At 43.5% G+C, this 17,522-nt stretch overlaps 1 protein-coding gene across 1 annotated transcript in view; it reads right to left on the reverse strand.

The window, feature by feature from the left end:
- grk3 (G protein-coupled receptor kinase 3) overlaps positions 1 to 17,522 on the reverse strand; it is a 54,031-nt gene that overhangs the window by 8,966 nt on the left and 27,543 nt on the right. Inside the window, exons 4-15 of the mRNA XM_041960177.1 lie at positions 15,615 to 15,688; positions 15,356 to 15,457; positions 13,744 to 13,818; positions 12,259 to 12,320; positions 12,094 to 12,145; positions 10,547 to 10,638; positions 10,345 to 10,444; positions 9,791 to 9,869; positions 9,041 to 9,171; positions 7,199 to 7,293; positions 5,828 to 5,935; positions 2,387 to 2,453 (exon numbers count right to left, since the gene is read on the reverse strand). Of these exons, the coding sequence (XP_041816111.1) occupies positions 2,387 to 2,453; positions 5,828 to 5,935; positions 7,199 to 7,293; positions 9,041 to 9,171; positions 9,791 to 9,869; positions 10,345 to 10,444; positions 10,547 to 10,638; positions 12,094 to 12,145; positions 12,259 to 12,320; positions 13,744 to 13,818; positions 15,356 to 15,457; positions 15,615 to 15,688 (1,037 nt within the window). The remainder of the gene's footprint in view (positions 1 to 2,386; positions 2,454 to 5,827; positions 5,936 to 7,198; positions 7,294 to 9,040; positions 9,172 to 9,790; positions 9,870 to 10,344; positions 10,445 to 10,546; positions 10,639 to 12,093; positions 12,146 to 12,258; positions 12,321 to 13,743; positions 13,819 to 15,355; positions 15,458 to 15,614; positions 15,689 to 17,522) is intronic.

Here is a 17,522-nt window from a genome sequence, read left to right on the forward strand (position 1 = left end):
TAGAGCGCTATTTTTAGCCTGGTCAGGACTCAATCGCAGCCTTTCCCCCTCGCTCTCTTCCTTTCTCTCTCTCGCAACACACACACACACACACACACACACACACACACACACACACACACACACACACACATAGAGACAAGGATTAAGCGGATAAACCAGATTAAGTGGCTGGATTAAAATCCTAATCTGGATTTATTGTGATATGAAAGATCATACTTTCTCTGTTTAGAGGTCCTGCTCAGCCAAACAGCGCCTGTGTGTGTCTGATTGTGTGTGGGAGGGAGCAGCTACCCTTCTCAACCGCTTCATGTCCCGACAAAACGCATAAACGGACACAGAGATTTGGATGCGTTCCACCGTGATGGACAACTGCTGCTGCTGGCAGGCGGAGTGAAGACGAGCAAAGCTGTGCTGAAAATTCACTCCACGGTTTGTCACTGTAAACTCGTCTGCCTCAAACACTACATGTCGCCTTCGCAGGGCTCTGGTTTGGACGCGAGGAGGAAAAACGGGTGGGTGAGAGCAGATATGTCACTGGGTGGGCTCAATGGATGCCATTCATCAAGTGTTTACAGGATCTGACCTATGACATCAAAAGGCTCAGCAGTCTCTAACCGACAGTGACGCACTTTCTGCTCGCCGTTGAGCCTCAGGAGTGTTGTAATATCTTCCAATCAGGGCTGGACATTGATCCGCAATACTTTTTTGGCTGGGACTGAAATGTGTCTGCACTAAGAATCAAATAATCACGATCAAAGCTCTGCTCTGAAAACATGATGCTAAGTTTACTATCATGTCTTTCACGAAAAGCCTCAAATCCTCACGGTGGAGAAGCTGGAACCAGCAGACAGAAGTTTTGCTTGGAACATTATAAAAAATTACAATCATTCTGTTGATTAATCAACTAATCAATGCAGCTCTAAATATCTTCTAATTAGGGCTGAGTATCGAACCTCTGTACTTTTTGGTATTGACTGGAAAGTGTCTGAAGCACAAAGTCTCACAGACTTGCAGTAACTCCTGTAGTAACCTCAGTTCTCTGAAAACATCTGGGACCTGGCAGTTCCTTTAAACACCGGTCAAAGTGCTTCAGCGTAATGTGGAACAGAAACAAATGGTCTTACCTTTGTGGCCATAATTTCTATCTGTATCAGTAATAATTTGATTTTAAGTTCATTACTGAGAAGCTTGGTTCAATTATTATCATATAATCATTTTTGGGTTGTAAACGTTCATCAATTTTCACATTTCGAGAGCTGCAATTCTAATTTTAACTTTAATAATTAACAGAGTCTTAACGAGCTTTAGCAAGTTTAAGCCAATGACTGTTGACTTCACCGGCTGCACTATCATCTGTGGGTGGCAAATTTACTCAGCTGTGATTAATGACCGTTGTTGAAGATGATCAGGATTTGAACTGGACCAGGTTCTAATTTAAAGATCGTCTGCAGACATGTTAAAAAAAAACAAATACTTTACTCTGCATAATAATTTTTCCACAAAAAGGTTCAACTGCTTTGTTAAAAACTAAGAACTGCATCTCGTCCTTCTCAGTGTTTGGGAACTGAAGCTTCAGTTCTCTACATCACACGTGAATACTGGGCCCTGATTGGCTCTAATCTAGCTGTGATGTCACAAACCTTCACGTAAACATCCAGGTGTGAAACTGAGTTTTTAGGCGAGCGCAGAGAAACTTTTCTCTGAACAGAAATCTTTCTGCACAGCGAGGCTCAAACGTCACCGTGAAGGAACAAGAAGAAAAACATGTTTCTGAGTCGAGGACGGACTTTAAACTTGATTAAAAATCTGCAGACTCAGAACAGATGAAAACGTAATGCCTGCTGCATTTTTCTGTTTACTCCCTGAGTAAACCTGTGCTGCACGCGACTATAAATCCATCTGAGCCAGAGGGGTGAACTTGAACTCTGCAGCTTGGCTGCTAGTTCAGTTGATCTGAGTCAGGTTCCTGTCATATGCCTCATCTCCTGTGTCTTCCCGTGACACAGCAAAGTAAACACACCGCCGAGTGTCGGATGGCAGCAGCAGAGACGTTTATCTCTGTCAGGGAGGTGAAGCGAAACATTTGAATCTGGCTCAGACAGGTAGATCCAATTCTCCTAACTAGCGTGCATCAGGTATGGCACCGTTCACACACAAAGCAGTATGCACAGGGGTACAAACATGTGTGCATTTGGTATTATTGTAAGGTAAACACAGGCCAAACCCATGTGCTCGGGCTTAAGCAAAGATTCATACCGCCTATGTGCTTTACAGCGTGTTTACACAGAGGCTGCTCGTAATATGTGCATCCGCCCTCGTGTGCACCTTTGTCACTGTGCACCACTGACTTCTGGGAAACATGCAGTGTGGAGATGCGTCTTACCATGGTGAGCGTCATGCGGTCAATCTCATGTTTGTCTTTGGTCTTGTGCTGTCTGAAAGGACTGTGCCTGAACGGAGAGGACAGAGAGAGACTGTGCATTAATGGAAGAAAGAGGGAGGACGAGCAATAAATGAGACACACGCTGCCAGTCACACCTTTCAGAACTCCACACACGCTAACTTTCTCTGTTAAAACTTGAAGCAGCGAGCTCATAAATATCACAACACTATAAATTAAGAAATGGTAATTTGAAATGACCTAGATCTTCCTCTAATTAGCCACCTGCATGTTTGAGTGCTGACTTGGAGCTTTAAGGGTCTTCCAGAGTGGAGGAAAACTCTAAAAACTGTGGCCTTTTTTTTGCCCCAGTTTTCGGCCGGTGTTGGTGGAGCAGTGACGTGGACGCACTGTGCACTCCACCTGCGTGTAATCATCCTTAAATACAGCTGAGAGTCTTGCTGAGACACTTTTACCTCACAGTCATGGTTTTATTCCACATGGATTTTGCTGCGGCCAAATCAGCATTGCTGATTTACAAAATACTTTTACTTACAAAATGCACTTTAGTATGTTTTCTGTCTATATTCAATCAAACATGAGATATTTCTCAGTTAACCTGTTTCTAATATTTTCTAATTTGGGGTGTATCAGGTAAAAACATATTGGAACTTGCACAAACAGCTTTGCTCTTCAGTGAGAGTGCCTTCACATCTTCATTTCTCACATTTACGATTTCTCTTTAATACAGGCACAATTCACCTGTGGCCCAGGCTCGTCATACAGGTCATGTTTCTGTTTTGTATAAATAAAGTTTATTGTAATTATTGCGTGCAGACAGTCTGCGATTTTCTCTCTAAGGGGAAAACCACTTACTGGATTATGATTCCTCCATGTGAATGAATTTGGGAGTTGTGTCACCATTATCAACTACTACTCCTCAGAGTTTTGGAAACAGGTTTTGTATTTTTTTTTTTATTGGCATGCAAACTCGCCATGAAAATGTCTACTAACTATACCCAGCGAGGAGTCCCACGCCTCCAGCTCCAGGTGAACGTCCTCCATTAGCTGCTGATGTCTGACAGAATGACTCGAAGCTCAACATTAGTTTAAGACTGTTGACTATTCCGATAATTAAACAGGGCGCCTCCTCATGAACAGCTGACATTTTTCAAGTCCAAACGAGCAATTTCAGTCAGGTTTGTGCAGTTAGGAGACTTTTTTTAATCAGACTTTGAACGCTGACGTGATGCAAACCTCAGATTGAAATACAGAAATGCTTTTCCTGACGACACGGAGCAGATATGGGACGAAAACCGAGTCTTAAAAGTGAAATTAAAAATCACTGATCAACATATTTATGGCATCATTTCATTATTATTCTGAGCAGCAGAAAATTCTCAATTCTAACTGTTTAGTATTTGATCATCTATCCTAAAAATCATACACATACACATACCGACTGCTCACTCAGGATAAATCTTTCCTCTGCATTTCTGAACCATAAAGTCTTCTTTTACTGCTGTGTGCCCATTATTCCATTTAAATACTAACACATGAAAGAATGTGATGAATGTGATGAATGCTGCCAGTGCAGAGTGGGAACTGTTTTGAACTAATACATGATTGATGAAATACTGATGGTGCTTGTTGCCACTGCTTCAACTTCAATCAAGGAAAGATGACTTTTCACAGAGGAAGAGGAGCTGAAGTGAAGCAGTTTGGGACCAAATTGCCATCTGAATGCTAAAGAAGCAGCTAAACTGGGGCTGAAGAATCCATTCTGGAGAGATTTTTCTCAGACAAACACATTGTGATCAGTCGAATAGCCGGCGGCCGTCGAGCGAGCACTGCCTCTGAGGTTCATACATCAAGAGAACATATTAATGAGACAGAGCAGCATCTCTATCCGAGATACAAAGAGTGCCGCACTCCACTTACTGAAAGTGATCAAATGACAAGTGGCAGCCTTAATGGGAGGGTAGCAGCTTCCAAACTACATCTCCAATGAGTCTAATTATTCAGCCTGAGCCAAATGACATCAACATCCACTGCTGAAGACCGGAAGGATGTTAATCAATAAAGTCTGAACTTTGGGACGCAACCAGAGAGCTTGTTTCAGGAGATGTCGGAAGTAAAGAAACTGAGAGGAAAGAGGCTGTTTTGAAGCCTGAATTTGTTCTGCAGATAAAAGTTCATTTTCCAGCAGGAGAACAGTGACCCTGCAGATGCACCGGGGCTCCAACAGGCCAGTTCGTCCACGCAGGAGCAAAGGAGCGCTGAGCTCACACGACTTCATCGCCACCGTCACCAGACCTCAACTTCACGTCGTTGGAAACGTTTACTTTATGTGCTGTGGTTAAAGAAATCTGCATTTAGGTGATAACTGATAAAAAAATAAAACCTTGACTCACATTTTGTGTAATTTTATATCAGAATGACAAAATATGTTGAGATGAGTAAAAGAAAGAGAAGGTAAAGCAAAACCTGTAAAGCTCACATCTAAACATGTTGTATTATCAGTGTGACATCAACAGTTTGTGGTGGACATGCTGGAACTATTTTCTGTTGACGGGCTATCAGTGCAGCTTCCTGAGGCCTCGCCGTCAAATGCTCAGCGGATGGATACGCTGTTGTTCACCAAGAAATAGCTCCACCATGTCACTGCCCCTAAAACATGTAGAATGTGTTTGTTTGAACTCTGGACAGAGCTGGGCTAGCAGTTTCCCCCTGCTCCCAGTCTTCATGCTAAGCTAGGCTAACGACTCCAGCTCTCTCCTAAACAGGGCTATTCTTTTAAAAACCTGGAAAGTCAGTGTGATGAAAACAAAACCTTTGTTCATCGAATCAGGATGAATCTCACACGCAGACACTTTGTCATGTTACTGCTGGAATAATCCTGATTCTCAGATTCTGCTCAAATGTTTAAAAGTCAATAAAAATGTGAGTTACAAGCTTATTGTGATGGAGGAAAAAAAAACATGTAAGATTGTTGACCAAATTTAAGTAACTAATTTTCTACTTTTGGCCATAAGCAGTTCACTCAGAGGGCTGTTTGGACTCCATCTCTGAAGCAGCCAACCTTTCACCAAAGACCAACACACTCCTCTTTAAAGTGTTCAAACACACAGACTCAAACATCAATGGAAAGACACGTCACACACACACACGCACGCACACACACTCCTTCCCCCTTTTACCTGATTTCCGACCTACTGGGCCCAGACCTCTGGCATTTACACACTCCAGATCAAACACACACACACACACACACATCTTTACACACAAACAAGATCAAACACACACCAAACAGACGCCAGAGAGCAGATTCAAAAAGGTTTACTGCGAGTGGCAGAAGAGGTTTGAAAGCAGACAGGAAGTCGGGTGAAGAGCACAGAGAAGAAAAAGACGAGATAAGAGGAAGAGAGACGCTGGAGTAGTTACCCTCGGAGGAGCTTGAAGAGCATGCAGCCTAAGGAGAACCAGTCGGCGCTGCTGTCGTACGCCGTCCCCTTCTGGAGAACCTCTGGAGCCATGTAACCATGAGTACCCCTGCGAAGAAACACCAGAGCTTCATGTCAAGCACACACTCATTACTTTTACAGCTCTAGTGTCACAGCGAGTGCAGAGTCACACACTGAGTCATTCAGACAGCAGTAATATTCTAGAGGGCGGCTAATAAAACATCTCCCCTCATCCCTCGTAATAAAAGCTGTGGCTCAAGACAACATTTTAACGACTGGCAAATTATAAGAGCTGCGTTGATGACACATGATGAGCTTTAGTGTTATATTCTCAATGTCAGTATTATGTACTGATTATTATTTAGATGTAAATTATCATTATATTTACTTAAGAGACAAAGCCTAAGAAAAACACACAAAAACAGAAAATCAAACCCATGAAGCCTCATTAACAAATATATCTCATTTATCCCCAGGTTTGATGACAAAACTACATATAGTACATAATAATATAACATAATATGTAGTACTGCATATTCTCTCTGAATATCAGAAGCAAATGTGTTGATAATTCAGTGCACACTTCTTACAACGTCTCAGCTGCAGTGTTAAATACCCACAGAGCTGCAAAGGTGAAGCAACAGAGACCGAACATCCAACATGACGTTACAACAGCTCAATGTTTGAGCTTCACATCTGAAAATCTTTACTTTTAAGATTTTCTATCAGAGCAGAAAACTTCTTCCCACTCAGAGTAAACGGCTAATCTCTGCAGTCTGTGCCTGTATCTCCACTATCACTCTGCTATAGTTTGTTTTACTTTAAACACAACCGAAGCCCAGGAAGCAGCGATGGAGCCACGAAAAACAGTGTCAGTGGAGGAACTTTAAAAACATCTAAATGGCTAAATCCTGCAAAGGAACCGGTAACAGCTGCTAGCCTGTTCATGTTTGTACCGTTAGCGACCAGGTTGGGAGAACTCTACAGCTTAGCTTAGCGTGTAGCTCGGAGGTCGTTGTTTTCTGTGGTGATGTTAACACGCAGATAGCAGAAGGGTTTGCCATTGGCAGCCTGAAAAAGGAGACCAACGGCAGGCTCAGAGTCTACATCCCAGACTAGTCTGGACCTGAATCACAAGAGTCCAAGCGAGTTCACTGAAAAATAGTATTAGGCTTGTACTATTTACTGGTGTGGGGATAAAAAAAAAAAAAAAAAAAAAATTTACAGAGACAAAATCTCAGACATGAGAACTCCTGATGGGATTAAACTCGCCAGCACAGGTGATATTTAAATGAGCCCACCCCCCCTGCAGGAGTCAGTCCTGTGAGGAGGGGGTTTTACAGACACTTACACGCTGGCGTGGGGTTTCTTCTTGGAGAAGTCGCAGGCCAGGCCAAGGTCGGAGATACGAACATGACCGTGTTCATCCAGCAGGATATTAGCTGGCTGATGGAGGACGCACACATGGGCAGAGACAAGGAGAGAGAGGGTGACACTGATGATGGAGGACACGAGAGATAAGATCACGAGTGTAGGAAACAATGATGGAGACCTCACTAATTCACAATTTAAGTCACAATTTCCTCTGACCAGGAGAAAACTCTGCGTGGATGCAGACAATAAAAGAAAAGCTCCTGTCCTGGTTATCCTCTGCTGTTTGGCAAACCTGTGACTCACTCACTCTCCTTCCCCTCCAACACTCAGCCCAAAAGTATTATCTGCATCGTCCTGCACTGTTTATTGAAGCCCTAAAACTGTTCCCTGACTTCCAGCAAAATATTTCTGTTATTATGGCAACCAGTCCAAACAGGGGAATTGGAGGGAAAACAGAGGAGGGCTGAAAACATGGCTGATATGAATCTATGGCTTTGAAAATAGTGTGTGTGGAGATGTGTTGGTGCTTCACAGAACTGTAATGTTCAGACTTTAAATCTGTGTCACATGATTCCTCCCACTGTCCTGTTTTCTCTGGTCTTAGTCAGACTTTCATTAAGTTTTAATGACTAACAGTGATTAACAATGACTAACAGACTAAAGGAGAAGCCTGATGTTATCCTAGATTTTTATTCTATCCCACTGAAAGACCAAAACCAACAGAGTGTCTGACAGTCCTCTGAAGACTTTGATTTCCTGGATGTAGCTCTCAGCTCATTGGTTCCTGCTGAAAACATACAACTATAAACAGCTGAGGAACACACAGTCTCATTTTTGAAAACTTTCAGTCATTTCCTACAACAGCTGTTTCCTGTAGTTTTTATCGAACAAAGTGGAGGAAATGGTGCATTTTTTGGGGACTATTTTCAGTGGCGGATTAATCCACATTTGGTGCTCTAGTGAGTAAAGCTGCCCTGATCCAACATTTTTACATTAAAATAGATTGACTATGTATTGGGAAAGGTGTCACTCATAGTGATGGACACTAGTCTTCAGTTCCTCGCAGCTTGAGCCTTTTAGCGTCATTGTTTCGGTTTTATGAGCCGCAGCTTCACTGCGTTGGTTCGGCCTCATCGACCTTGTTTCCAGCAGCAGCTGCTTTCAGAGAAAAAGCCTCTGATCACTTCCTGCTGGGCAGCAACCAGCAGACAGACACAATTAGACACTAGCTGGTGAACATTTAGCAGCTAAAGACCAGATATTTCCCTCAGTAGCTGGAGGAGACCAAAAACAGAGCCAAAAGAGGGGGAATAGTGGACTGATGTTCATCAGGTGACACAAACACGACTCCTGATGAATGCTCGTGTTGCTGGATGTATAAGTTAGGTGTTAGTTTGCCAAAACAACTTAATAAGCTGATTACATGTTAACGTGTTAACAGCTTGTTGCACTGAGCACAAGAAGCCAAAACACCCAGTTAATGCAGGTTTAAAGGCAGCAGGACGGTGTGTGTGTGTAGGACTGACTGTAAACTACAGCGTGTGTTCATGGTAATGAAGGAACATGTCAGGCAGTGTGACAGTGAGGCTCACTGGTGTTTTTTAATAGCTTTGAAACAACACAATGGAGCTCTATGGCTCAGAGGAAGAAGATCTACCAGGCTGCGATACACACACAGAACTGTTAGTAGATCAACTCTCTGTTGGTTTCGGGCTTTTCATGGATTTGCTGACAGTAAGGAAGAATACAGAACAACCAGACTTGTTCTTAAATTGTTTCAGGACTGTGTTAGAGATCGCTGTGGAATCAGAGAGTCTACCTTGAGGTCTCTGTAGACGACGAAGCGGTTGTGCATGTGCTCCAGACCGAGGATGATTTCAGCAGCATAGAAACGCATTTCTTTCTCACTGAACACGCCGTGCTGAGACAGGTGGTAGTGCAGGTCACCCCCTGAAAACACACACACACACACACACACACAAAACACACACAGTGCATCAGTATGACCTCATCATAGGTCACACTTTAATCAATATCCATCAATAAGTTGTGGGAGAAATGAGAATCGATGGGAGGCTTCTATGACTATCCTCCACCCCTGCAGTCTCTGTCTCAACACGTATTGACGAGCTGTATTAATAGCACAGCTGAAGCTGTAACGGCGTTCAGCCTCATACTGTACGCCGTATGATGATGACTGTGTGGAGTGTTGACTTTAAAAGGTGACTCAGGCTTTGATTGTGAGACTGGCTGGAAACGCTGAGTGCAGCTCCTGATGAAGCTTGGAAACTGGCTGCTCGCCGGCCGACCTTGACGAGGAAATACTAGTGCTGAGGTGTGAGGAGTGTTAAAAGAAGGCTGAGATTAGACGTTAGGAGGGCTAATACAGGCAGGTCGCTGCGGTGTGAAGCGTCATCGGCGAGGTCAAAATCCCATCAACTCTTGATTCTCCGCTGGAGGAATGACCCGACCAGCTGGCGACACGCTGAGTAATCCAATCTCTGTGTCTCGCGACGGAATGACTGGAGCTCGAGTTTAATCTGTGCAGGTGGGGCGGAGGTCACCGTACCGTTCATGAGGTCCAGGATGAAGCAGAGCTTGTCGGGGGTGTGGAAGGCGTACGTCATACACACGATGAACGGGCAGTCCTACAGAGAGGGAGAGTCAAAGAGTTTGAACCAGATCAGAAAAGTTCAGCAGCTGGACGACTGCTTCAAATTAAAACACGTGTTAATGCTAAACCTGAAGGACAGTTTGAGTAAATCTTCTGAGCTACTTTTCACTACTGGACTATAACGACGTGTAAATTGACTGCCAGACAACCTCAGTAGCACTAACCAATCAAAAGTGATCATAGGTGTAAACAGGAAGTTATTTTAGCATAACAATAATAATGATTTGTATGATGTGTTCCAAACCCCATGTAGTTTTTTTTACTGTAATTTAATAACTTCAATGGGAACATCACTATCAAACAGTAACCAGGACATCCCATCAATTCATTTATTCCTCAGTCTAATAGGTCATATATTAGCAAGCTAACATTAGCTTTGTCAGTTAGCTGTTCAACGCCTTTTTTCAGTGAGGCTTAAATGTTTGAAGTTCAATCAGCTACTAACTCACCCCTGTGCTGACTAACGACAGCATGATTCTTTCATTGAGCGCTAGAGTCTCCCCCTGCTTCATCTTGATCCTCTTCTTGTCCAAACACTTCATGGCGTACCTTCCATTCAAAACGACACACAGCACAGATCACACATCGGCAGTCACAGCGTGACAGCGTCCTCCAAAGCTCTGATTCTGTTTTCTGTGTGGCTCTCCTTACATCTTCCCCGTGTCGGCCTTCCTGCAGCCGTACACCTCTCCGAAGCCGCCCCTGCCGATGATCCGATGCACGCTGAAGTCATTCATGGTCAGCTGAGGATGGAGAGAGAAGCACAAGCACTTTACCAGAGGCAGAACAACAGCGAAAAGCATCGTTAAGAGGGCTTCTCTGTCTATAAACTACAAACGTTTCATTTCAAATATTAAAAGATTTTTGGTTAAAATGAGCCACTGTGCAGATGAAATTTAAAATTATGTTGAAAATCAAGCATTTTTCAAGCGTATTACTAACCTTTAAATCAAAACTGTTAAAATTAAGCATTTTCCAAACTTTTAAGAGAGAACGAACCCTTTCCATGACAACTCAGCAAACACCATCTGCTGATGAAGACCATGATATGTGGTTAACAGTGAGTAAGTGAACCTCGAGTAACTTCTTTTCTGTCGACCTATAAAGTTTACTCAATCCATCTGCTGAATGTGGGAGCTGTCAATGATCACTTGGTTTAAAGCCAACGTGGCTGCATCATGTGATCCTTCCACTTGTGGAGGGGCGGTGAAGTGCTGCATGACTTGTTGTAGACCAAACATTGTTTTGATTTTGATGCTGATGATGCAGAATGAGTCAACACTGAAGCTGTCCAATGAATGAGTTACCTGTCAGTCCTCAGGATGTAATGTTTACACCTCTTGGTTAATTTGTAATAAGTCAGCGTGAACATGAAATGGACTGGAACTAAAAAGCAGCGGCCGTTTTTTTCCCTTTTGGTCTGGACCAGAGGGTTTCAGACTAAGGTGATAGAGCTGAGAGAGGACACGGAGGGACAGACATGAGGCAAAGACACAGCGTGAGGTGAAAGCCACAGGTGCACACAGCTGCTCTGAGGCCGGCGGTATGCTGGCCCACTTATCATCAACACGGTGACACGCAGCTCAGAGGCAATTAAGATACTTTAACAAGACTGCTGAAATCTGCGTCAATATCACACTTCTTCAAGTCACAACTCAGTCAAATCAGCACACACAGACATGATGCACGTACTTTAGGTTCAGGGTCACTTACACTCTCTGAGGGTTTCATTATTTCCAATGCACATCTCAAATAAACCTCCATACATCTGTTATAAATTCGCAACTGGTTCGTACTCTCTTAATAGTTTGGAAAATGCTTGATTGCCCTAAAGCTTACAATGACCTGGATGAATGAGAATATTCACAGGCATCTGTTATAAATCACAGGAAAAATGGGTTTTCTTTTGTACCAGAGTAATCCAGTGATTGTTGTCTGTACATCCACCAGCACACTGAACAAATACACACAAATACAGCTTAAAAAACAAGCTGACGGTGTAGCCAACAGTGTGGTGACACGTCCCATTTACATCACCGCAGTATTATGGGAGCTGTCGTTCCATGAGCATGTTTACATTGGCATTGATGACGTGTTCTCTCCTCTATCCATGCATACACACAACCTGTGGACAGCGGTGGGAAAACCTCTGATCTGGAGCCAAACTACAGGAAGTGACTTTAAAAGCTTATACTCACATGGATGTTGAGCTCCACGTTCTTCCACTGGCAAAAACGAGTAAATTTGTCACTGAGGGGAAAAAAACAGACAACAAAATGTGAGTTTGCTGTATGTTGTGAAACTCTTCCATCCAGTGGCCCAACGTCCACCCCCACCCCCACCCTCCACCTCCCCGGTCTCACCTCTCAATGAACTTCTGGAAGATCTTCCCTCTCAAGCTGTCACAGATCTCCACTATGTATGGCTGCAGGGGACAGACACATTAACGGCAGCTCAGTCAACGTTTCTCTCAGTAACTATGTGATAAAAATTCTTTGCAGATGTATGTGAATATATTCTCTGTGCATCGTTCTGATGACTGAACACGACCTCTGCGCTCAGTCGCTGTGACTGACTTTGAGCTTTTCTGGGGTTTCAGCCTTGTAACAGCATCTGCTGCTAAAGCTAATTCACTTCACGGGAACATTCATTTCTTAGCATTTTGACGAGTGAGCTCCAAAGACACCTCCAATGTTCCAACATCTGAGCAACACTGAGGGCTCACAGAACATACAGGAAATGCTGACAGGTCCATGTAATATTTGTGAGGGAAAACTGAGTCACTGGGGATAATTTTATATCCAGAATAGAGCTGTCTCGTAGTCTAAAAGAGGAAATTGTTGATTAGATTAAGTGAGCTTCTTCTGGGTTTAATTTTCCTGGGTGGCTTTTTGGCAGAAATGCTCCACACTGAATGTATAATTAGCAAAAGTATGACTCTAAGAATCTGGAGGTTAAAAATAAAGTTGATAACATGAACACATACTGCACATCGGGGCCAGGTGGAAGTTAAACAAACCCTTCCTTCATAAGGAAAACATGAAAAGTTTTGCTAAATGAATGAAAATAAAAGTTGAGGTCTCTGAGGAAACATCTTAAATAATCGTGATCTCAATATTGACGGAAACCATCGTGATTATGATTTTGACGAGCAGCTGACATTACAGTTTTCTTTCTTCCCTGGCGCTGTAAGATGCGGCTCTGATTAATTACAGCGAAGCAAACGTTCAACATCCCGACACATCTCATCACATCGTGTGTGATCTTTGCTCTGTGCTGCAGCAGCTCTGCTCGCGCTGATATTAAATCTCGTGGAGTGCATTTGTCTTTTCATGCATTTAGTGGAGGTGCTCTTTACTTCAGGAGAGGCGGGTTGCCTCCACTGTGGGAAGTCATGGTTTCCACCATGACACCGCCGCACTCGTTTAAAACGAATGAAGTCACCGACCACAGTTTTGTGCATCTAAATTGATTTTCTCTTTGCTGGAACAATTCTTGGTCACAGATTATATTCTTCCGTATCACAACACAAATCTTCTGCAGCCTTTTTGAGAAAGGGCAGAGGCTGCAGCATAATGTGTTTTCATCATTTACACCTTCAAACATGTTGAGGGTGTGAAGTACAAAAATAAAGGAAATCTCCAATATCTTTAAATCAATTATTGTCATACCTGACCAGCACACAAATCATTCCCTGTGCAGATTAAAGTGTGTTTTCTTCCCTGTTTCCCTTCATGTTATTCTGAAAGTATTTTTTTCTAAAGGGAGACTTTTGAATGAATAATTCAGTGAACCAAAAGTAGAAAAAACACAGAAGAAGAATGAAAACATTCAGAAAGGTGTTTTACCTGGAAGAGAGTTGGGGGAACCAGTTTCTTTACTAAGTGACTCTGCACGTGGTCCACGGCTTTCTTAGAAAATGGCTGAGACAAAGAGGAGGAAATAAAAAGAAGGGTCATTAAAAAAATGCAGCGTTACCAGAAATTTCAGTTCTGTTTTCTTTGTGAGAGGATCCCCGAGTGTAACATGACCAGGAACATCACGCTGCTGTGAGGCCGCTACCAACGAGAAGACTCATGTCAGGGTGTGTGTTTGTGTGTGTGTGGGTTTATTAACTTCCTCCCTTTAGCGTCACTGAGCACTAACTTTGTTTTACATCCCAAATTGTTGCCTTGCAGGAGGATGAAAGCTGCACTGTGCGTGCCGTTTCTGGTGCACGTTGATGGACTCCAGAGTTTCCCATCATCCCTCTGTGATCCAAGTGTGTAACTTAATATTAAATATACTTCTCTAAATCAATAAATCATATGTACACTTACTTTGATTCTGGTCTCGGTCTAAAGTGTTTATTGCATTTTTTAAGAGACAATAGATGAATTCTGTCCACCAGACCAAACAAATCAACTTGAAGTCAACATATAGAGACAGAACTCAGCTGTCTGTCGTGATCAGAGCTCTGCTCGGTTCCTTCTGAAGAAGACATCCAGTTTCAGTGACGGCCTTTTGTCATTCGGACAAACAGAACGTGTCTGTTGCGTAAATATTCCTCACAGCTTGATTCAATCATGACAGAACTACAGAAAGAGCCACAATGTTGGAGATTTTTTTATGCACCTAACGAGTGAGAGTTAAAACGTCTGGACGGATTAAGATGAAGTTCTTTCACAGGTTGTGTCAGTGATGGACATAAAAACTGTTCTGCATGTAAATTAAAGGTTTTTGTGATTTCATTCCTATTTGCTCGCATGCCTTCTGTGAAGCTTTTAGCTCAATGTTCATAACTTGAACATGAACACTGAAAACATGCAGAGGGAGTGATGCTTTCGTTTCTTTGCGCTGCGCAGGGAAACAGTATTAATGTGGTTTGAGGACATGAGAAGATCTCAACAGCTCAAAATCAGGTCATTCAGAGTTTATTAAACTAATTTCATTTCTCCTGTGCACACGTTGATGTACTTAAGCGTGTTTTGCTGGAGCCTGAACATCATCTGATGCACTGAGAATTCAGACTTGTGTTATAGAAATGGCAGATCGTCTTTGTGACGTTCGTATCAAAGTGGTCTGAAGGTCTGTCCTGCTGGACCACCCCACACAGCTGTGGTCACACATGGAACTATGAAACATTTGGGCCTTAAAATACAAACCAGTGTCTACGTTTGACTCCTGGTTGCTGAACGCAGTCGTCTGCGAGCTGCGAGCAGTTCAATCAAAGGACGGACTTCCACTTATCAGTAGACCTAATTAGTCACTAATCCATTAATTGATTGACAGACAGTAATGAAATAATCGTTTGCCAACGTAATAATCGTTGTGTTGGCCCATTTGGTGGCGGCTGACTGGGATCACTACATCACAGCAGCCGGACGCACTTCTCGTCCAACCAGGTGCGAGCTCTGCGTCTCTGCATGCACTTGACTTTGAGCGCCTCATGGCGCAGCGTGGATGCGAAGGTGCCCTCACATGCGAACAGGACAGGAGCTCCTTCATGATGTAGCCGTCGTAAATCTGCCGGCTGCGGGTCAGCCTCTCCTCCTCGGAGTCCAGCTTCTCGTAGTCCTTAATCTGAAACACACACACAAGGTCATCTTGACGCCACAACAAAACAACGCAAAGCGCTTCTTGGGAGGGCTAAATCGGAATGAGCAGGATTACAGGCCTAATCTCTCATCCATCCCATGATGCCGTCTAATCCCGCATACACGGGACACTGTGGACTTACTTCTTCGTAGAACTTGAGCTGTGGCACGGCCTCATCGATCTCATTCATACAGAAGTCCTTGAACAGCAGGAAGCCTGTAGGACACACAGAGGAGAAACAGCCTCTAAAACCACGTTTTTACCTCTAAAACCTGCAGCCCCTGTCGCACAGGCTCATACAGGGGCTTGACCGATGAACACACCTGGATCTGACCTTCTGGAACAGATGAACTGGCACAAAATGTGGCTGCACGCTAACTCTAAGCCTGTGTGAGAGTGCAGTGTGTTGACAAAATGAAGCACAGTAAAAACAGCCTGTCTTCATTCAAATAAACAAGCACACTGGATTTTGACTTTGCTGTTGACGTGCACGACTCTCCCAGAAAGCACCACTCAGAGGAAATGGAGGAGCTGCTCACAGCTGGAAAACAAATTGCAGACTGTTGTGAAACAGGTCCAGAAACTTCTTAGAAAAAAAAAAAAAGGCATTAAATTTTTTTTTTTGCTTTCTCTCTGTGACGTTTTCTTGGCAGTGAGAATCAGACGGTGTTCATTTCCTCTTAGTGCAAAACGGTAAAGTATGTTGGGATCTGTAGTATGCCAATCAAGCATAAAACCAGCAAAAACAGAATACTATGAAGATTAGCACAAGGCAGATATCGACCATCCGGTCAAACTTCTCATTTGTCCAGAATGTTTACGACCAAAACACCTTCGAAACTGATGGCACTTTAAACCTCAACTTTAATCCATCGAACAATTAGGTTTTCTTTACGAGGACTGAAGTCCGCTTTCACAAAAAAATCTCTCGTCTGTGACATCAAAGGTGGTGGAGAATTAAAAATGAACAAAAGTAAATCTGTCAGATGTGTATACTGACCAAAACAAAGGTGTCCAGCAGACAAACACTGAAGTGAACTGTAAGACACATGAAGCTCCATTTACTGTATTAGCCTTAATAATGGATTGAGGTTGTCTTGTTCTTATTAGGGCTGAGCCTTCCCTCCAGCCTACACACACACACACACACACACACACACACACAGACACAGACACAGACACAGACACACACACAGGTCATAATTAGAGAAGATGGCACCAGGCATTACTGGCTGAAAATGACACACTCTGTTATTCTCAAACACACCGACAATGGATAATAATCTCACAACGCGCAGTCAAATCCACACTCAGTGAAACATTATCTGAGGAGGACGAGGGGTGGGGGAAATAAAAATGCATCCACGTTTGCTTGCACAGATGAGACGCGCTGTTGCCATGGTAACTGCCTCCGTGGCTACCGGCTATGTGTGTGCGATGGCGTGGAGACACAGTGGAGATGTACAGTAGACGGTGCTGCTCGCCAGGGGGCCGGGCCCGCTGAGTTATGGTGATGCGCTGATGTTTGCAACGTGATCGCACTGCTGGATGGTTTCACTGGTACTTACGGTCAAAACAAAGACGTACGGCGCATCAAGAGGACAGAGGCGAGTAACGAGCCGAGCGGCAGCATGTTGTTGAGACACAGTGGCACTCAGTGTTTGCATGCGTCCTCTCTGTGGCTTCACCTGATTAGCATCAGGTACCACCAAAAATAGACGACTAACAAGATCTCATTCTTGACGAAGATCGTGAGTCTGGTCGGTCGGTCCAACCTTCCCCACTGACGCGTGAGACATAGCAGTGTGAGAGCAGCACGACGGGCTGTCGGACAACGAGGTGGTGGAAGGCATAAGAAGAAAATGTGCCTTATGTGTCAAATAAAACACATCACTGAAATAATGTTTCAGTCTCGCCAGGACAAAATGATCTGGACTGTAAAGGCTCACGAGGTCAATTCAGCATAATGTGCACCGATTCCATCAGTAACAACACGGCAGTTTGAATGGAAATGATTACAGAGTCATAGAAAAACGTTTAATCTTTACTT

Source organism: Chelmon rostratus, chromosome 19 (assembly GCF_017976325.1).
Source record: "Chelmon rostratus isolate fCheRos1 chromosome 19, fCheRos1.pri, whole genome shotgun sequence".
Lineage (NCBI taxonomy): Eukaryota > Metazoa > Chordata > Actinopteri > Chaetodontiformes > Chaetodontidae > Chelmon > Chelmon rostratus.